The sequence below is a fragment of the Lissotriton helveticus genome, chromosome 2_1 (genome assembly GCF_964261635.1).
Source record: "Lissotriton helveticus chromosome 2_1, aLisHel1.1, whole genome shotgun sequence".
Lineage (NCBI taxonomy): Eukaryota > Metazoa > Chordata > Amphibia > Caudata > Salamandridae > Lissotriton > Lissotriton helveticus.
Window position 1 is genome coordinate 1627109084 of NC_136059.1, and position 17388 is coordinate 1627126471.

The 17388-nt window shown below is 40.5% G+C and overlaps 1 protein-coding gene across 2 annotated transcripts in view; it reads left to right on the top strand.

Moving 5' to 3' along the window:
* LOC144819875 (protein NipSnap homolog 3B-like) overlaps window positions 1-17388 on the top strand; it is a 414627-nt gene that overhangs the window by 173776 nt on the left and 223463 nt on the right. The window contains exon 3 of one of the 2 annotated variants that reach the window (XM_078677598.1): window positions 16628-16783. The exons of the other annotated variant lie outside the window; for it this stretch is intronic. Coding sequence (XP_078533724.1) covers window positions 16628-16783 — 156 coding nt within the window. The remainder of the gene's footprint in view (window positions 1-16627; window positions 16784-17388) is intronic. 2 annotated transcript variants of the gene reach the window in all.

Consider the following 17388-nt stretch of genomic DNA (forward strand, 5'->3'; position numbering starts at 1 on the left):
GGATTGTACATAGAACAGTGGGACTACCCTGAGGTTTGATAAAGATTGCACAGCTGTAAAAAGAGTAAACTATCAATCCTCTAGATCATTACATTTGGGAAAATATGTAAATATAGCATTTAAATAAAAGGAACTTTACCTATAGATGATAAAAGCAAACAAAAGTTGTTTACTACCACAACAACAAGGAAGAGATGCTAAGCGTTATTCAGAGAAGGGACTTTTGCTGTTTTTGACTTAAAATAAACATGGATATACAAATGTTGTATTGTACTTTGGAATGTGGCATTCTTGAGTCTTTGTGGTCTGATTACCTTGTTTCTAATAATGAGACCTAGGGCTAGATGTAGGTAATTCATAATTCATAATTCATATTTACCGACTCTTAAATACTGAATTTTACCGATTCGGTATTTAAGAGTTGGTAAATATGAAGGGGGGAGATGTAGGTATTACAGAATCTGTAAATACCGGTAAGATTCGGTATTTACCGATTCTGTAAATACAGAATCGGTATTGCCCATTGATTCCTATGGGCCTTGAAGCCCATAGGAATACCGATTTTAGCAAGAGTGCAGGGGGTGTCACTTTGACACCCTCTAGCATCCCAAAGACAGGCATGTGTGCCATGTGGCACACAGACATGCCCTAAGGGCATGTCTGCCTGTCACATGGCTAGGTGTGCATGCACACCTGGAATCAGTATTTTACCACCCAATTGGATTGGGTGGTAAAATACCGATTCTGTAAGGCCTTAGGGACTCTGAAGAGTCTCACCTACATCTGGCCGTTACCGAATCGGTAAAAATACCGATTCGGTATTTTACAGATTCTGTAAATTTACCGATTCTGTAAATTTACAGAATCTGTAAAATCTGGCCCCCTACATCTCAAGATGACAAATACCGGTCGGAAACGGCCGAATTCGGCCGTTTCCGACCAGTATTTGCCACCTACATCGGGCCCCTAGTGCCATCTTAACGAATGACCCTGTATAGTGTTAACAAGATACTCCTGGAGCAGATAACAGTTGAATCAAATGTTAAAATAAATATGTCTTTGAATCTCTTTGGAGTGGTTGACCCTGACTATTTTGATCGCAGTTTATGATCTAGTTATTGGAGTTGTTGATGTAATTTTTGATGTTGTTTGTTGGGCTGGGCTGCTACGTGCTGAGGGCGCTGTGACAGTCTCCTTCTGTGATTTGATTCCAGCTGATGTTTGGAATGCTGAACCCGATAGTGGTGTTGAATTGAGGTGTATTGATTTGGAAGTGGATGATGTAGTGGTGGATCCATGTGAGTGGTGTGGTGGAGCTGTATTTGATGCTGAACATTTTGGTGAAGATGGGGTCCAGCGTCTGTCCTATAGTGTGTGTTGGTTCTGGAATGAGCTGGGTGAGTCCAATGTTGCTCAAGCTTTTGAGAAGTGCTGTGGAGCAGGGGTCATTTTGGTCTTCCAGGTAAAAGTTGAGGTCACAGAAGATAATGTATTCCCCAGAGCTGACAGTGAGTGTAGCGATGAAGCTTGTAATGAGGCTGGTAAAGGCGGCTTGTTTTCCAGGTGGATGGTAGTTGAGGGTTCAATTTGGGGTGAGGTTTTCAGAGATTTGCAGCTTGAAGTGCAGGTTTTTCATGAATGGGGTGGTGTTCTCAATGAATATTGTGCATTTGATGGATTTCTTCTAGATGATAATTAGTCCTCCTGACTTGTGAAGGGGGTCCGGTAGAGCGTCCTTGTAGCCTTTTGGGATTGCCATGGTGATGTAGGGGCAGAGTTTAGCAAGGTTTCTGTGATGAAGAGGACATTGGATACGCCACTACTCAGCAGGTCCGGTATTTCAGGTTTTGTGTTTGCTGAGTGGTTGTGTGTAGAGAAGCATGCATGTGAGTGGGTGTTGACATGCTGGTTTGCAGTGGTGTGTGTTGTAGGGTAGGGGTCTAGGCATTGTTGATGCTTGTGTGGCAGGGATGTTGGGAGGCGGTTTTGAGGACGCTGTTACTATTTGCGTAGGGGGTGTGGGCAAGTGGCCCATGGAGAACCAGCAGTGGGTGCTGGTGAAAGTTCCTACAGTGGAGTAAGGTGCAGTGTACCAGCAGTTAGGCAAACGGCGTCCGGGGTCTAGTGATGTAAAGAGTGCTGTGGAGTTTCGCTAGGCAGTGATCGGACCAGGGTTCCTGGTGCTGGAAATGTCTGCTGCATGTCCATGTTGCAGCTGCCATTAAGTAGTTCCTCGGAGGGGGGAGGAATGTTAATGTTAATGTAGGAGACTTATAAAGTGTTCTGTTACCAAACGATGTCCTGGCGTTAACCTACTGATTGAATCGAGAGAGATTCAGGGATCTTACCAAAAGTCTGATGTACTAAAAAGGCAAGTTTTTAACTCCCGTCGGAAATTGAGTAAAGAAGTGGCTGATCGGATGTATGGCAGGAGTTTGTTCCAGAATTTTATGGTGCTCAGGTCAAAAATTCTGTCACTCAAATTCATTCTTTTGAATATAGGTACCACCATAGTTCTGGAGTTAGATGATCTAAGTACTCTTTTAGGTGTGTACCATCTAAATTTCCGGCTAATTTTTATGGTCCTTGTCTGTGCAGTGCTTTATACACAATGCACAGAGCCTTGAATTGAATCCTGCCCTTCACCGGCAACCAGTGTAATTGTTTGATTGTTTTCCTAACTGATACAACTTAGGAGTATGGGAGAGAACTCTGGTGGCTGCGTTTTGCAGTACCTGAAGTTTCCTAGGATGCGTGGCCCGCAAATTAAGATTTAGGCCATTACAGTAATCTAATCTGGCCATTATCGATATTGATATGACCAGCTGTTGCAAATTTAATGGGATAAAAGGCAGGATCTTTCTAATGTTCCTCGCAATAAAAGAAGTTGAAGATGTAAGGGCATTAATCTGCTCCGCAAAGGTAAGCTTATTGTCTATGATTATCCCAAGATTTGTAGCCTTTTCTATTGGTACTAACAACTCGCCTCTATTCGTTGGCCACCAGCCCGGGGACCAAAAAGAGGGATCATTTCCAAAAAGAACCACCTCCGTTTTATTTGAATTTAGTTTCAGACTGTTAAAGCTCATTCATGAACTTATGGCTAGCATGCAATCGTTGAATTGCTTGCTAACAGAATGCGAGTGGTTCTTAACTGCTACAACAAGTTGCGTACCATCAGCATACGAAGTTAAGTCGAAGCCAAAAGTTTTTATGACTGGGGCCAATGCAGCTATGTAGATATTAAAAATAGTTGGGCCAATTGAGGAGCCAAGTGGCACACCACAAGGGTGCTGAAAGGAATCCGATTCAAATGGGTCCATAGCCACAAATTGCGTTCTATCTTCCAAAAATGATTTAAGCAGGTGGAGAGCTGATCCCTGCCCCCTTTTGCTGTTAATCTGTCCACCAAAAAAATGGTATGGTGTACAGTATCGAAGGCAGCCGATAGATCTAACAAAATAAGGACGGCCTTCTCTCCGTTGTCTAGAGCTATCCTTATTTCTTCGACTGATTTATTCAGGGCTGTTTCAGTACTGTTATTGTTCACAAACGAAAGAGAGTACCCTCTGGACCCAAGGGAACTGGGTAGAGTAAGCTAAAAAATCATAGGTATTCCCTGGGTTCTTAGTGAGTAAATTAAGAGAGACACATTGTCCCTATTTTGGGAGAGAGGAATATTGTAATTCACGCATTCACACACTCTCACCCATGTTTATGAAATTGCTAAAGTCTAGTAATCAAACCACAACGGTGTCTAATAATTCAGCATAGACCCATAACTGAGATTATATGGACTGTTTATTTTATTATATTAAAAACGAGGGCAATAGGATCTTATCCTTAAACAGTTTCACTTACAAAATCCGCTTTTTAATACAGTGCCTACTGCTCAATTACAAATCAAATTATATCATATCGTACAAATTTAATAAATAAAAACATATAACAATGCAATTCAAATAAAATGTCATAGATAAAAAACCCGCTACGGGTGTCGACGCGTTTCGGTGGATCAGGCAACTAGCCCCACCTTCTTCAGGACAGTTAAAACAAAATAAATCTGTGGATAGAAGAATCCAGAGTAAGGACACATGTATTCTCACAATTGCACATTGATTTTACATTTCCATTTGAAAATACACCATCATCTTTCCTATTTGCCCAGTTGTGGTTATTCATCTATTTATCCCTTGTGGTTGTTACTAGACTCAAGTGGTTTTATCCCCACCCCTTCAGTTTCACATTCATCTGTTTGTGCGGTTACCCCTTAATCCACACACCCTACACACTCATGCATTTCATACCTGACAGAGTTCAGGTCCGTATTCATGGATTAATTTCGAATACGTTCTTATTCATAGCCTTTTCAGGGTTCTCTTCATATGATTATTTTAGTTCGACAAGGACCTATAGATGAATTAATATTATAGTTATCCTTGTCCTATTCCTCTGTGTTCAGTAAGAGGTAGTTTGACTTAAGACATACCTGTGTTTTATATGCACAGTTGCTTATCGGTTCCAGAGATTCACATCACACTTTCTGTAGTGGTGATTTATCATTAGATCGTTTTTTATCAATTTCGACCTGTGAGGAATTATAGAACATCACTAAATCTAGGAGAATACTATTTACCAAGGCTTGTTATATTCTTTTATTTCTACACACCTGTAGTTCCTTTTCTGTTCGTCTCGACCGGTGTTTTCTTAGTTATTACTTTTCATGTTGGGAAGCACTTTCTAGAATCATAGATAGGGCCAGTTGTTTTCACATAGTTTCATAATATTCTATTGTTTCATATATTGTATTTAGGTTGTACTAACTCACCTTAATGTTATTATTGTATCTCAGATCTGGTTCTGTCTCTTATTATTTTCTGGCTAGTCAGGCATACCTTTGAATTTATCTTGCCTGTTGTATAAAGTAAACATACGGCCACTTTTAGTGCTCTCTCATGCTTTATTTCGTAGTTATGTTTGTTAATATCATTCGGTTTCTCACCTGTAATAGATCGAAATCAGATCTCGGGGTATTAGAGTTCTTTTATATTCTTTAGGCGAAGTCAGTTTTCATTTTGTCTAGAGATAAAAGTACATATTTTAGATTAAAAGTTACTCTTATCACTCCCAATATTACCATGGTGTTTTTCCATAAGGCTGTTTCTATATTTTTATTATTATATAACTTCGCATGTTTTTATACGTCTTATTCTCAGTTCAAAAATAGTTACTCGTATCGATTGTGGTTACTTTTATGGCCACATGAATTTTGAATCAAACAAAACGCCCGTATATGCGTATATTAAACGCCCCTCACGTCCCCTTGTGAGTTTCCATTTGATTATCAGTATTCAGGCATGACTATTTGGGTCACCGATATCTAGTCAGGTCTAAGTGTATGTAATTTGCCAGACCCCTGCTATATTGAAAACATGGTGTTAGTCCGGGCGGTTATGGCATTAGCACCGTATGGTTGCTCGTGCCCTTAAACTACGTCGTGACTCAGAGTCCACGATAGAAATAAAGCGGGGGAGATCCTCTATCGTTATCTAGAACTCGCTTACCTCCTGTATGGATCTTATTCTGCTTCCACCGGTCTCCACGCTCTCAAGGAAAAGAGACCATCTCTCGCTATTCTTTTATAGTTCCGGGTTTCGTGCCCGGCATCGTCGTGCACTTCCTGGTTACGTAGCTCACAACGACGTGCAGGTCCTGTTAAACCCACCGTCTAACTTGGTCGCCATTTTACAGTGTAGTCAGATCCTATGTGTTTTACAATCGGTGCAGCAAATATTCTATACTCTTTTCATTATTGCCACTCCTATACATTAATATTACTGTTTTGTTGTTGGGTATGTCATTCTGTGGGAGAATTCATATTATGCGCAATCCATAATTATTATCTTAGAATATCGCTATTATAATATGACGATATTATCCACAAGTATAATGGGCAAGTTTTATCCTCTCCGCTTGAGCGTTCATAACCCCGAAACGAAAAGTGAAGTACAGGTTGATTCGGTGGGTTATGTTTATCTTTTAATTTTTAGTTTATTATTTTTGATTGTCACCTCATGACTCATCCTGGTATTATTTTGCATATGTTGGTTCTTAGGTTGAAACAGTATGTTTATGAATTATGTTTCATCTATATAACCTCTCCCACTCCTCACGGTTGTTAAGACCTTCACTACGAGTGATCGGAATACGATGCTCCACTATCATAGTGACCACCCAAAATGCCAGAAGGATAACATACCGTTTGGCCAATTTTTGCGGCTCCGCAGAAACTGCACAAACAAAAAGGACTTTGAGGTCCATGCTGAAAAATTAAAAATGAAGTTGAATGACAGGGGTTATCCTAAGAATATTATAAAGAAAGCTTATAAAAGAGCCAAATACTATAACCGCGATGCATTATTTGAGGAAAAAAACGGAGAAAGAGAAAAAGTGGACAAAATAGTGTTTGTCTCCAATTATTCTGTAATTAGCAATAAAGTAAAAAACATTATAAATAGAAATTGGAACCTTCTTCAAGATAAAAATGCTGCGAGAATAGAGAAACCGTTGTTCTCATATAGACGCAATAAGACTATTAGGAACAGACTAGTGAGAACATATAAAGATAGGAATGAGGCCCACCAAACTAGTATCACGACCAATAAGAAATTGATAGGCACTTACCCATGCAGCACATGCGTGAATTGTAAGTCGATAATTTCTGGAGAGAAAATCACACTAAACAAGTATACACATACTGCCAAAAATATGTTCAACTGTAAGACCCAAAATGTTGTCTATCTAATAATGTGCCCATGTGGTTTAGGCTACATAGGGGAAACTAGTAGAGAAATGAGGACAAGATTGAACAAACACAGGTCTGCAATCAGAACAAAAAAAGGAATGCCCCCCTAACAGATCACTGGGCAGAATGCAACCACATCATAGACGATCTCCGTTGGTGCATCTTAGAAAAAGTGACTATTTCTAGGAAAGGGGGCAATGTTGATAAAAAAAGAAAAATGCGTGAGCAGTATTATATGTGTATGTTTAAGACTCATCCTGAAGGTCTTAACAACCGTGAGGAGTGGGAGAGGTTATATAGATGAAACATAATTCATAAACATACTGTTTCAACCTAAGAACCAACATATGCAAAATAATACCAGGATGAGTCATGAGGTGACAATCAAAAATAATAAACTAAAAATTAAAAGATAAACATAACCCACCGAATCAACCTGTACTTCACTTTTCGTTTCGGGGTTATGAACGCTCAAGCGGAGAGGATAAAACTTGCCCATTATAAATACTTGTGGATAATATCGTCATATTATAATAGCGATATTCTAAGATAATAATTATGGATTGCGCATAATATGAATTCTCCCACAGAATGACATACCCAACAACAAAACAGTAATATTAATGTATAGGAGTGGCAATAATGAAAAGAGTATAGAATATTTGCTGCACCGATTGTAAAACACATAGGATCTGACTACACTGTAAAATGGCGACCAAGTTAGACGGTGGGTTTAACAGGACCTGCACGTCGTTGTGAGCTACGTAACCAGGAAGTGCACGACGATGCCGGGCACGAAACCCGGAACTATAAAAGAATAGCGAGAGATGGTCTCTTTTCCTTGAGAGCGTGGAGACCGGTGGAAGCAGAATAAGATCCATACAGGAGGTAAGCGAGTGCTAGATAACGATAGAGGATCTCCCCCGCTTTATTTCTATCGTGGACTCTGAGTCACGACGTAGTTTAAGGGCACGAGCAACCATACGGTGCTAATGCCATAACCGCCCGGACTAACACCATGTTTTCAATGTAGCAGGGGTCTGGCAAATTACATACACTTAGACCTGACTAGATATCGGTGACCCAAATAGTCATGCCTGAATACTGATAATCAAATGGAAACTCACAAGGGGACGTGAGGGGCGTTTAATATACGCATATACGGGCGTTTTGTTTGATTCAAAATTCATGTGGCCATAAAAGTAACCACAATCGATACGAGTAACTATTTTTGAACTGAGAATAAGACGTATAAAAACATGCGAAGTTATATAATAATAAAAATATAGAAACAGCCTTATGGAAAAATACCATGGTAATATTGGGAGTGATAAGAGTAACTTTTAATCTAAAATATGTACTTTTATCTCTAGACAAAATGAAAACTGACTTCGCCTAAAGAATATAAAAGAACTCCAATACCCCGAGATCTGATTTCGATCTATTACAGGTGAGAAACCGAATGATATTAACAGACATAACTACGAAATAAAGCATGAGAGAGCACTAAAAGTGGCCGTATGTTTACTTTATACAACAGGCAAGATAAATTCAAAGGTATGCCTGACGAGCCAGAAAATAATAAGAGACAGAACCAGATCTGAGATACAATAATAACATTAAGGTGAGTTAGTACAACCTAAATACAATATATGAAACAATAGAATATTATGAAACTATGTGAAAACAACTGGCCCTATCTATGATTCTAGAAAGTGCTTCCCAACATGAAAAGTAATAACTAAGAAAACACCGGTCGAGACGAACAGAAAAGGAACTACAGGTGTGTAGAAATAAAAGAATATAACAAGCCTTGGTAAATAGTATTCTCCTAGATTTAGTGATGTTCTATAATTCCTCACAGGTCGAAATTGATAAAAAACGATCTAATGATAAATCACCACTACAGAAAGTGTGATGTGAATCTCTGGAACCGATAAGCAACTGTGCATATAAAACACAGGTATGTCTTAAGTCAAACTACCTCTTACTGAACACAGAGGAATAGGACAAGGATAACTATAATATTAATTCATCTATAGGTCCTTGTCGATCTAAAATAATCATATGAAGAGAACCCTGAAAAGGCTATGAATAAGAACGTATTCGAAATTAATCCATGAATACGGACCTGAACTCTGTCAGGTATGAAATGCATGAGTGTGTAGGGTGTGTGGATTTAAGGGGTAACCGCACAAACAGATAAATGTGAAACTGAAGGGGTGAGGATAAAACCACTTGAGTCTAGTAACAACCACAAGGGATAAATAGATGAATAACCACAACTGGGCAAATAGGAAAGATGATGGTGTATTTTCAAATGGAAATGTAAAATCAATGTGCAATTGTGAGAATACATGTGTCCTTACTCTGGATTCTTCTATCCACAGATTTATGTTGTTTTAACTGTCCTGAAGAAGGTGGGGCTAGTTGCCTGATCCACTGAAACGCGTCGACACCCGTAGCGGGTTTTTTATCTATGACATTTTATTTGAATTGCATTGTTATATGTTTTTATTTATTAAATTTGTACGAAATGATATAATGTGATTTGTAATTGAGCAGTAGGCACTGTATTAAAAAGCGGATTTTGTAAGTGAAACTGTTTAAGGATAAGATCCTATTGCCCTCGTTTTTAATATAATAAAATAAACAGTCCATATAATCTCAGTTATGGGTCTATGCTGAATTATTAGACACCGTTGTGGTTTGATTACTAGACTTTAGCAATTTCATAAACATGGGTGAGAGTGTGTGAATGCGTGAATTACAATATTCCTCTCTCCCAAAATAGGGACAATGTGTCTCTCTTAATTTACTCACTAAGAACCCAGGGAATACCTATGATTTTTTAGCTGTTTCAGTACTGTGCCAGGTTCTGAATCCATGTTGAGTATCATCCAAGCAGTTAAGGGAATCGATGTACTCCACCAGCTGTTTATTCATGGCCCTCTCTAGAAGTTTGGCTGCAAAAGGTACGCGAGATATGGGGCGATAGTTATTAACTTCCTCTGGATCTAAATTGTTTTCTTTTAGGATAGGCCGGATTGATGCTTTATCCATATCTTAGGGAAAACTCCCATCATAAAGATGTAATTGAACATGTTTGTCAGGTGATCGGCAAATAGGCCTTGAGCCATTTTCACTACCACCACTGGACAGGGGTCGATTGGTGATCCTGATTTTGTATGTGCCATTAAATCTACCACTATCGCCTTTTCCTGGACTTCAAATTTCTCAAAACACTGTTCCTCAATGGAATTTTCTACTGCCAACTTCCGCTCAGGGATGAAAGGTTTATCGTTGGTTATACTGCTACCTACTTCATTGAAGAAGCTTTCCCCTCTGTTTATTTAATTTAATGATTTTTTTGATTTATAAAGCACAACATTCATCCCATAGGGGTGCTAGTGTAGCGGGAGGGTGGTGAATAGGCTGGCAACAGTCCTAGGGGAATAAGTGGGTTTTAAGATTCTTCCTGAACGCCATATAATCCTCGATCAGCCGTAGTTCCAGTGGAAGCTCTTTCCAGTACACAGCTGCAAGATACAAAAAGGTGCGTCCACCTGCCCTACTCTTACTGATCCTTTTAGTCTCAGCTAGAGCCTGAAGGTGTGACCTTAGGCACCTGGACGGGGTGTAGAATTGAATTCTGTTCTGAAGAACTCTGGAGCCGGTGTGATGGAGTGCCTTGTGTGCATGTCCTAAGAGCTTAAATCTTGCTCTTTGACGCATGGGCAGCCAGTGAAGTTGCCTCAAGCAGTCCGTCGCTGAGCTGTATCTGCCCTTATTACACACCAGTCTGGCCGCTGCATTTTGTATTACTTGCAGACGTTTGAAAAGGTAGTCTGGCATACCAACGAAAAGTGCTTTTCCATAATCCAGCCTACTGCAAGCAGGGCCTGTGTGACTGTTCTCCTGCTTTCCAGAAGTAACCAGGGGAAGAAACTTTTTAAAAGCTTCAGTGTGGCAAAGCTTCCACCACACAGGGTTCTGACGTGGTCCTGCATTGATAGAGTGTTATCAATGAAGACACCTACATTTTTTGTGCACTGCTTCGGTGCTAGGGCAATACCCAGCGAGCGGGGCCACCAAGACGGATGCCAGATATGATTGGATCCGCCGGGAAGCAAGATTTCTGATTTCTCAGCGTTGAGCTTTAAGCAGTGTTCTGAAATCCAGGTTGCCATTTTGGTGAGGCAGTTGTTGAGTTTGGCCCTGGTGTCCTTGTGTCTATCTCTGATGGCTTTTGTCAGTAGTGTGCCATCTTCATAGTAGCAAATCCCAAAGACCCATTTCATGCCAATTTTTGCCAAGGATGATACATAGGCATTAAAAAGGTAGGGCTGAGGGATGCTCCCTGCTGGATGCCACAACTGAGATTTTTTGGAATTGATGAGAAGACACCCATTTGCACGGTTTGCATTCTGTTGCTCAGAAATGAGCTGAGCCATTGAAGGACTTTTGCATGTATGCCTTTTTTGTGCAGATTTTCCAATAAAAGCTGGTGGGAGGCTGTGTCCAATGCCGCCGACAGGTCTAACAGGATCAAGGCTACTGCCTTTCCCTGGTCCAACAATGATCTTATATTATCTAGGACAGCCAGGAGAGTTGCCTCTGTACTGTTGGTGGCCCTGAAACCCGTTTGAGAGGGGTTCAGTAATTCGTTAGACTCTAGATAGTTGGACAGTTGTCTTTTCCAATACTTTGGAGAGATAAGGGAGTTGAGAAATTGGCCTGTAATTGGCTGGGTTATTTACGTCTGAGCCAGCCTTCTACAGCAAAGGGGTCACTATGGCCTGTTTCCAAATCTCTGGAAAAACTGCTGTCTCCAGAGATTGGTTAAATAGCTGCGTGATATATGGACCCAGGGTGGGTATGATCTGTGAAAAAATGAAATGCGGACAGGGATCAAGAAGGGATCCCAATGTAACTTCCCCATTGCCTTGGCGACCTCTTTTTCTAAAGAGGGGACAAAATTATCTAGACGTATGGGGCATCGGGATGAGGGTCCCTACTTTCCCAGTTCATGGAGTCTGCTGGGGTTGTGATGTTAAATGACGAGTAAATTGTACATATTTTATCTATAAAAAATTCACTGATTATTTCACAGCATTCTGCTGAAGGATGTAGGGTTTGGGACATACAGATCGGTTTGCATAATTCACGTATTATTTTGTAAAGGTCTTTTACAGAGTTGGCGTTCTTGTTTATTCGTTGTGCGAAATACGCCCTTTTGGCCTTCCTAATTGCATGATTGTAGCTCCTAAGTTTCGTTTTATATGCTGACTTATCAGGATCTGATCTGGAAAGTCTCCAGTTGTGTTCCATTATTTTGCACTTTTTTTCAATGCCTTAAGTTCTGCTGTGTACCACTTTCAGATGCAGTTGTTCTTAAAGATTTCGATTTAAGTTTCGGTGCGCATTGGTCCAGAGCCTTAGTGATCTCTGTTTCAGGGTTCATAAAGTTCACAAAGTGCATAGCAATCTGATTGCACAACAATTGAGTTGACATCATTTCAGGACTGGGTGGTGAAGTAAGCGGCACAGCAGCTCTAAAAAGTTCCTTCAAGTCTTTTTTTATCACACTCATTTTTTTGGGAGAAATGTAAGGTTTTTTCGCTCCTTATCATTTCTTTGTGCTTACTTAGTGTTTGTTTATATTTTTGTGCTTCTACTGGATCTTAGGCTAATCTTCAGATGCGTTCCTGTTTTTTACAGCCTAATTTGCAGTCCTTCAGTCTATCCGAGTACCATGGGGCAGTCAGGTGGCTACGTTTCGAATGTAGTGATCAGGGGGGCTAATTGTGATCCGTTGATTTCCAACCAGTAGTTGTAATTGCTACCCTTTTTTCTACATCCTCCCCATATTCTGGCAGAGACTTGGCCAGGTTTTCCTGGAAATTCTGCTCATTGATCCTATTCCAGGCTCTCACCAATCTGTTGCTACCTAGTCCGCCAGTTTGAGGGCAGGTACTGTGTGTCCTATGTTAAATAAAATGACCAAATGGTCTGACCAGATAAGTGGCAGAATCTCCTTTACCTGGATATAAGGATTATTAGTGAATATCCCATTGAGCGTGTAACAAGCTGGCTAGGTAGACCCCTTCACCAGTTATGTGACCAAAACTCTCCATGAGATCTAGTAGGGAAATCGTATCTGCCTCTGTAGAGTGCTGGGTGCTGTCATGTCATGTCCTGTACAGTGCTTAATTTGAGCAGGGGCTTTCAGGTGCTCAGCACCTGCACTTCTTTCACAGGGCCAGGGCTGCAATTTCTGACCCTGCAGGTGGTGGTCTCAATATTAATTCTTCAAATTCAAAATAAAAAGAATAACATATGTTGCATGCTTTCTGGCTGGTAAATGTTCATAGACAGCCCAGCATACGCCTGTCCAGGCAGGCATGATTGTGTATCACCAAGTTAGTGATGATGCCATCTTGCCGATCACAAATCCAAGAAGTCATCGACAAACTATGTCTTGCATTCTATTCCCAGAGTATGTTGAACCATGCCACTGCCTGAGCCTAAGCCTCCCATTGGATAATTGTAGCTGGGGGCTGGCTCAAGACGGAGTTGAGGCAAGGAAGCTGCCTGAGCGCATTTGGAACTTGGGAGTGGAGCTCTTGAGCAAGAATACACAAAAGTAAGTGTGGACTTTCCACTTGCTGTGTAGCCAGAGTAGCATATCCTGCAGCCCTGCATTGCTGCTATCCTCAACGTGCTTCATGCGGCTGTGCCCCAGCACAACTTTTGTGCACCATGGCGTCACCTTTGCGCTGCACCCTAGCATGGTAATTGCTGAGTGTGCGTGAGTCCAGTAGGCACCACAGCCATACTTACCGGCATTGGCAGCATTACGGCTGGGGACAATGCCTGTGCTGTAGCAGGCAGAGTCACAGCAAGCTAAGCAGCGGATGCCAATGCCGTCGCCATCCCTGGACCTACTAATTAGAGGCCCGACTAGTAGTGACATCAACTTCTGTACTCGTACAGCTACCTGTTCTGCAAATAACCCAGTTGTACTGCACTGATTAATATATGCCAAAAAAATATTTTCATTTGGTGTACATTTTGTTTTTGCACTCGGTGTAGGTAAGAAAGTAAAACACGTCATCTTCCTCTTCTTTAGGAACGACAACAGGCAAATGCAGAGTTTAAAATAGCAGGGACATTTACAGGCTGACAACAGGGGTCACAGGCAGCAGCAGTGTTATAGATGAGAGAGAGAGCAGGAGTAAAGAGGAGAACGAAACAACAGGGGAGGAGAGAGATAAGACGGAGTGGAAGAAAAGGAGAGCAAATCAGATACATAGAGAAAGCAGCCATGATGTGAAGAAGAGAGCATTAAGAAGAGAGAAGATAGAATGAAAGGATGTAGAGGACAGGACAGAGGTAAAAAAGCAGACAAATGATAAAACGTAGACACAGCTAATCACTGCTAGAAGAGTGATTGTAAGGAGCCAAGATCGAGGGGAGAGAGAGCAGAACATGGATAAATGTGAAGAGGAAAAAGGGCAGGGGTAGAATGAATAGAGGGCAAATCAGAAATGCCGGGAATAAGGTAACACACCAGGTGTGACAAAGATGATGGAAAACAATTAGAGAGGTGAGACGATAGACTCTTAGAGCAAAGACGTAGGGGACAGACAACAGATCAAGGTTAGAAGATAGAGACTGAGGCAGTGAGAATGTTGAAATTGGGGCTCACCGGAGGAAGAAGTGAGCTGTGGCCTCCTTGGCAAAATGTTCAGCACCTGCACTTCTTTTTTTACAAATCAAGCACTGCCTGTACTGATGGTTGATTGGAAATGAAGTCCTCTTGCTTGGCTCCGTCTTTTAAAGACAGTTTTGTCAGAAAAAACAGTAATGTCACTTTCTGTCGAGATGGATTTTGGGAACTTAAGTGATGTAATTTATTGTGTAGGTGGATGATTGGAGATCCAGTAATGCCACTTCCTGGGCTGATGGGTGATGGGAAATTAAGTATTCTTGCTGGCTTCTTTCTTTAAAGACGGTTTTGGCAAGACAACCAGTAAGGTCACTTCCTGTCCAGATGGATATCTGTTTTGCAGATTTTAAGGCAGTCTTTTTTGTTCTGTAACTCACACTCAAATATGATTAAAACCAGAACGTTAGGACATTCCCCCGGGGATGTTATTCATTATACACTTTCTTCACTCAGATACCTAGGCGAGCCTGGAAGTTTTGGTGAATATGACACTAACAGAAGAAATACCTGTTAGAAACGACCCGAAGCAAGGCTGTTTGCTGTCTCCTACGCCTGTTATCTCCATTATTAGCCTATTTCCTAATTATATGTACAAAATCTCTGTCCTTTTCTCCAGAAGTAGGAATTTTGCATGTTGGTTCTCGTTTATTTGCTGGTGATCTTTCTTTATTAAATAAAATTCCTATAGGACTTAAGGGAAAAAGTGTGTCCTCAAAAGCACATTGTGATTTTAACAAACTATTAATATATATGCATAAAAATATGATTATCTGCTTGGTCCGAAAAATAAATAAACATTTTTGGTGACTAGAAAGAACAAAATCGAAGTTGATCAAGGAATAATAATAGCTAGGGCTGTCTTTCACCTACAATCTTTCCTGGAAGTCACATTGTTGGGAAACAAAGATCTTCAATATTTTGGGAGCATTATCTTGTTATAAGAAAATATATGGTAGCTTTACATTGATTGCACTCTAAAAGGTTTTTGTCAGTTAAACTGTACCTATGATATTACATGGTGTGAAATATCAATGATGGATGCATGGCTAACGTTTTCTGAAGTAGCCTTAAACCTCCCGGGTTTGGCTGTGCTACAGCTATTGGAGTAAAGCTGGGATATTGTTCATAGGATCTTCTTACTAAAGGTTGGAAGCTTAACCTTCTCTTAAATATCAAGAACATCATAGGTTCAAACTTACCCATATCTGTTTTTTTGGTATTCTCGAGGTTTCTAGTAGGGATAAGTACTTAAAGTGCAAAAAGATATATTTATTTTTGATTGGCTTTCCCATCCCTCTGGGATATCGAGAAAAAATGATAAAAAATTTGTATGTTTAGACACTGTAAGCCAAGATCGTTCTTACTTGAAAGAGAAACCATCGTTAGCGCTAACCTGGGATTATTTGGGTTCTTCTAACACCATAAACTATTTAAGGCTTTTCCCCAACCCTTTCAAATGAAACCCACTTTTGAAACTATGGGCCTGATTTAGAGTTTTGTCGATGGGTTACCCCGTCACAGCGTGATGAACATCTAGGCCGCCATATTACAAGTGCACACCAGTTGTAATAATCTCCAACACCCACATCAAACTAAAATTGCATAATGTCCTAGCCAATTTCATAAAGGTTCCTCGTAGAATCAAACATAACATAATTGAAATGACTCTAGTGCAAACTCAAAAACTCAAAAACCTTATAAGGAACCTTCTAAAGCAATTTTGTGCGTTTCACATAACTTTCTGCCATGCTTACAATATTGATAAGCTGCTGTCCACCATTCTGAACAGGGTTTCTTAGCACAGGGCACTTCTTCTCGTGAATATCATGCCTTCCTAAAACAGGTAAGTTCCTTGGAAGATGCCTATAAAAGCATTTTATTTTCAGCTTAAGTATTTTATTTTTGTCAACTCAGGAAGGATCTTTGCTGCATGTCAAGCATACAACTTCTATTTCCCCTAGTGTGGACCCTCAGAAGTTGAATGTAACAGTAGATTTGGCCATAATGGCAAATCCTTCAAGTGCAAATTGTATTGTCTAGGACATTTTGGTAGTTGATGCATTGCTCTATTTTGTACCCCACCAACACAGACAGTTTTGAGCACCGAAAGAGAGTGAACACTGCGCTGCTGCAAGAAAAAGCCTGGCAAGATGTTGTGTCTACTTTAGTGACATTCCTCGATAAAATGGATGTTGAGACTGCTTACATCATGCCTTGGAGTCAGCTTGGAAAGCCCGCAGAGAAGGGTGAGTATATGCAGCTACTTTTCGCATATTTTCCTAAATTTATATTTTTCTGTAAAATATATTTGCCAGTATAAATAAGAACGTAACAAACCCTAGTCACAGGTTATACTATTTAAAAATCCCTTTCTCTATGACACTGTTTTTCAGCTGGTGATTTTATAACAGCAGCATCATTAGTATATGTAAACATTGTGCTTTTTTCCTTCCCCCCTCAGCCTCTCCTTCCCAGTACTTCAAGTTACATGATCTGAGTAGCTTAACAAGCATTGGCAAAATCAGTAGATCTGGCTTTAAATATACAACTCATGCAAACACATGCATGCAGAAATGATGTTTCCATACAATAGCATAATTTAGAAGGCTCTATTTGCTTTGCCAATACTTGGAGGTGATTGATTTGCCAAATTTGGTGTAATTCCGTTCAGGAGTTTGGGCTGTAGCTGCGGCTAAAGGTCCCAATGGAAAATTGCATGGGGAAAACATGTTTTGGGACCCCCTTTTTTTCTCGGCCCCCGCTCCACGAATCACCCCGAGACCTTCAGGATAGGAGCGGAGCGGACCTGGCCATTAGTTTTGAAAATTCCGCGAAGATTCTTCAACCGACG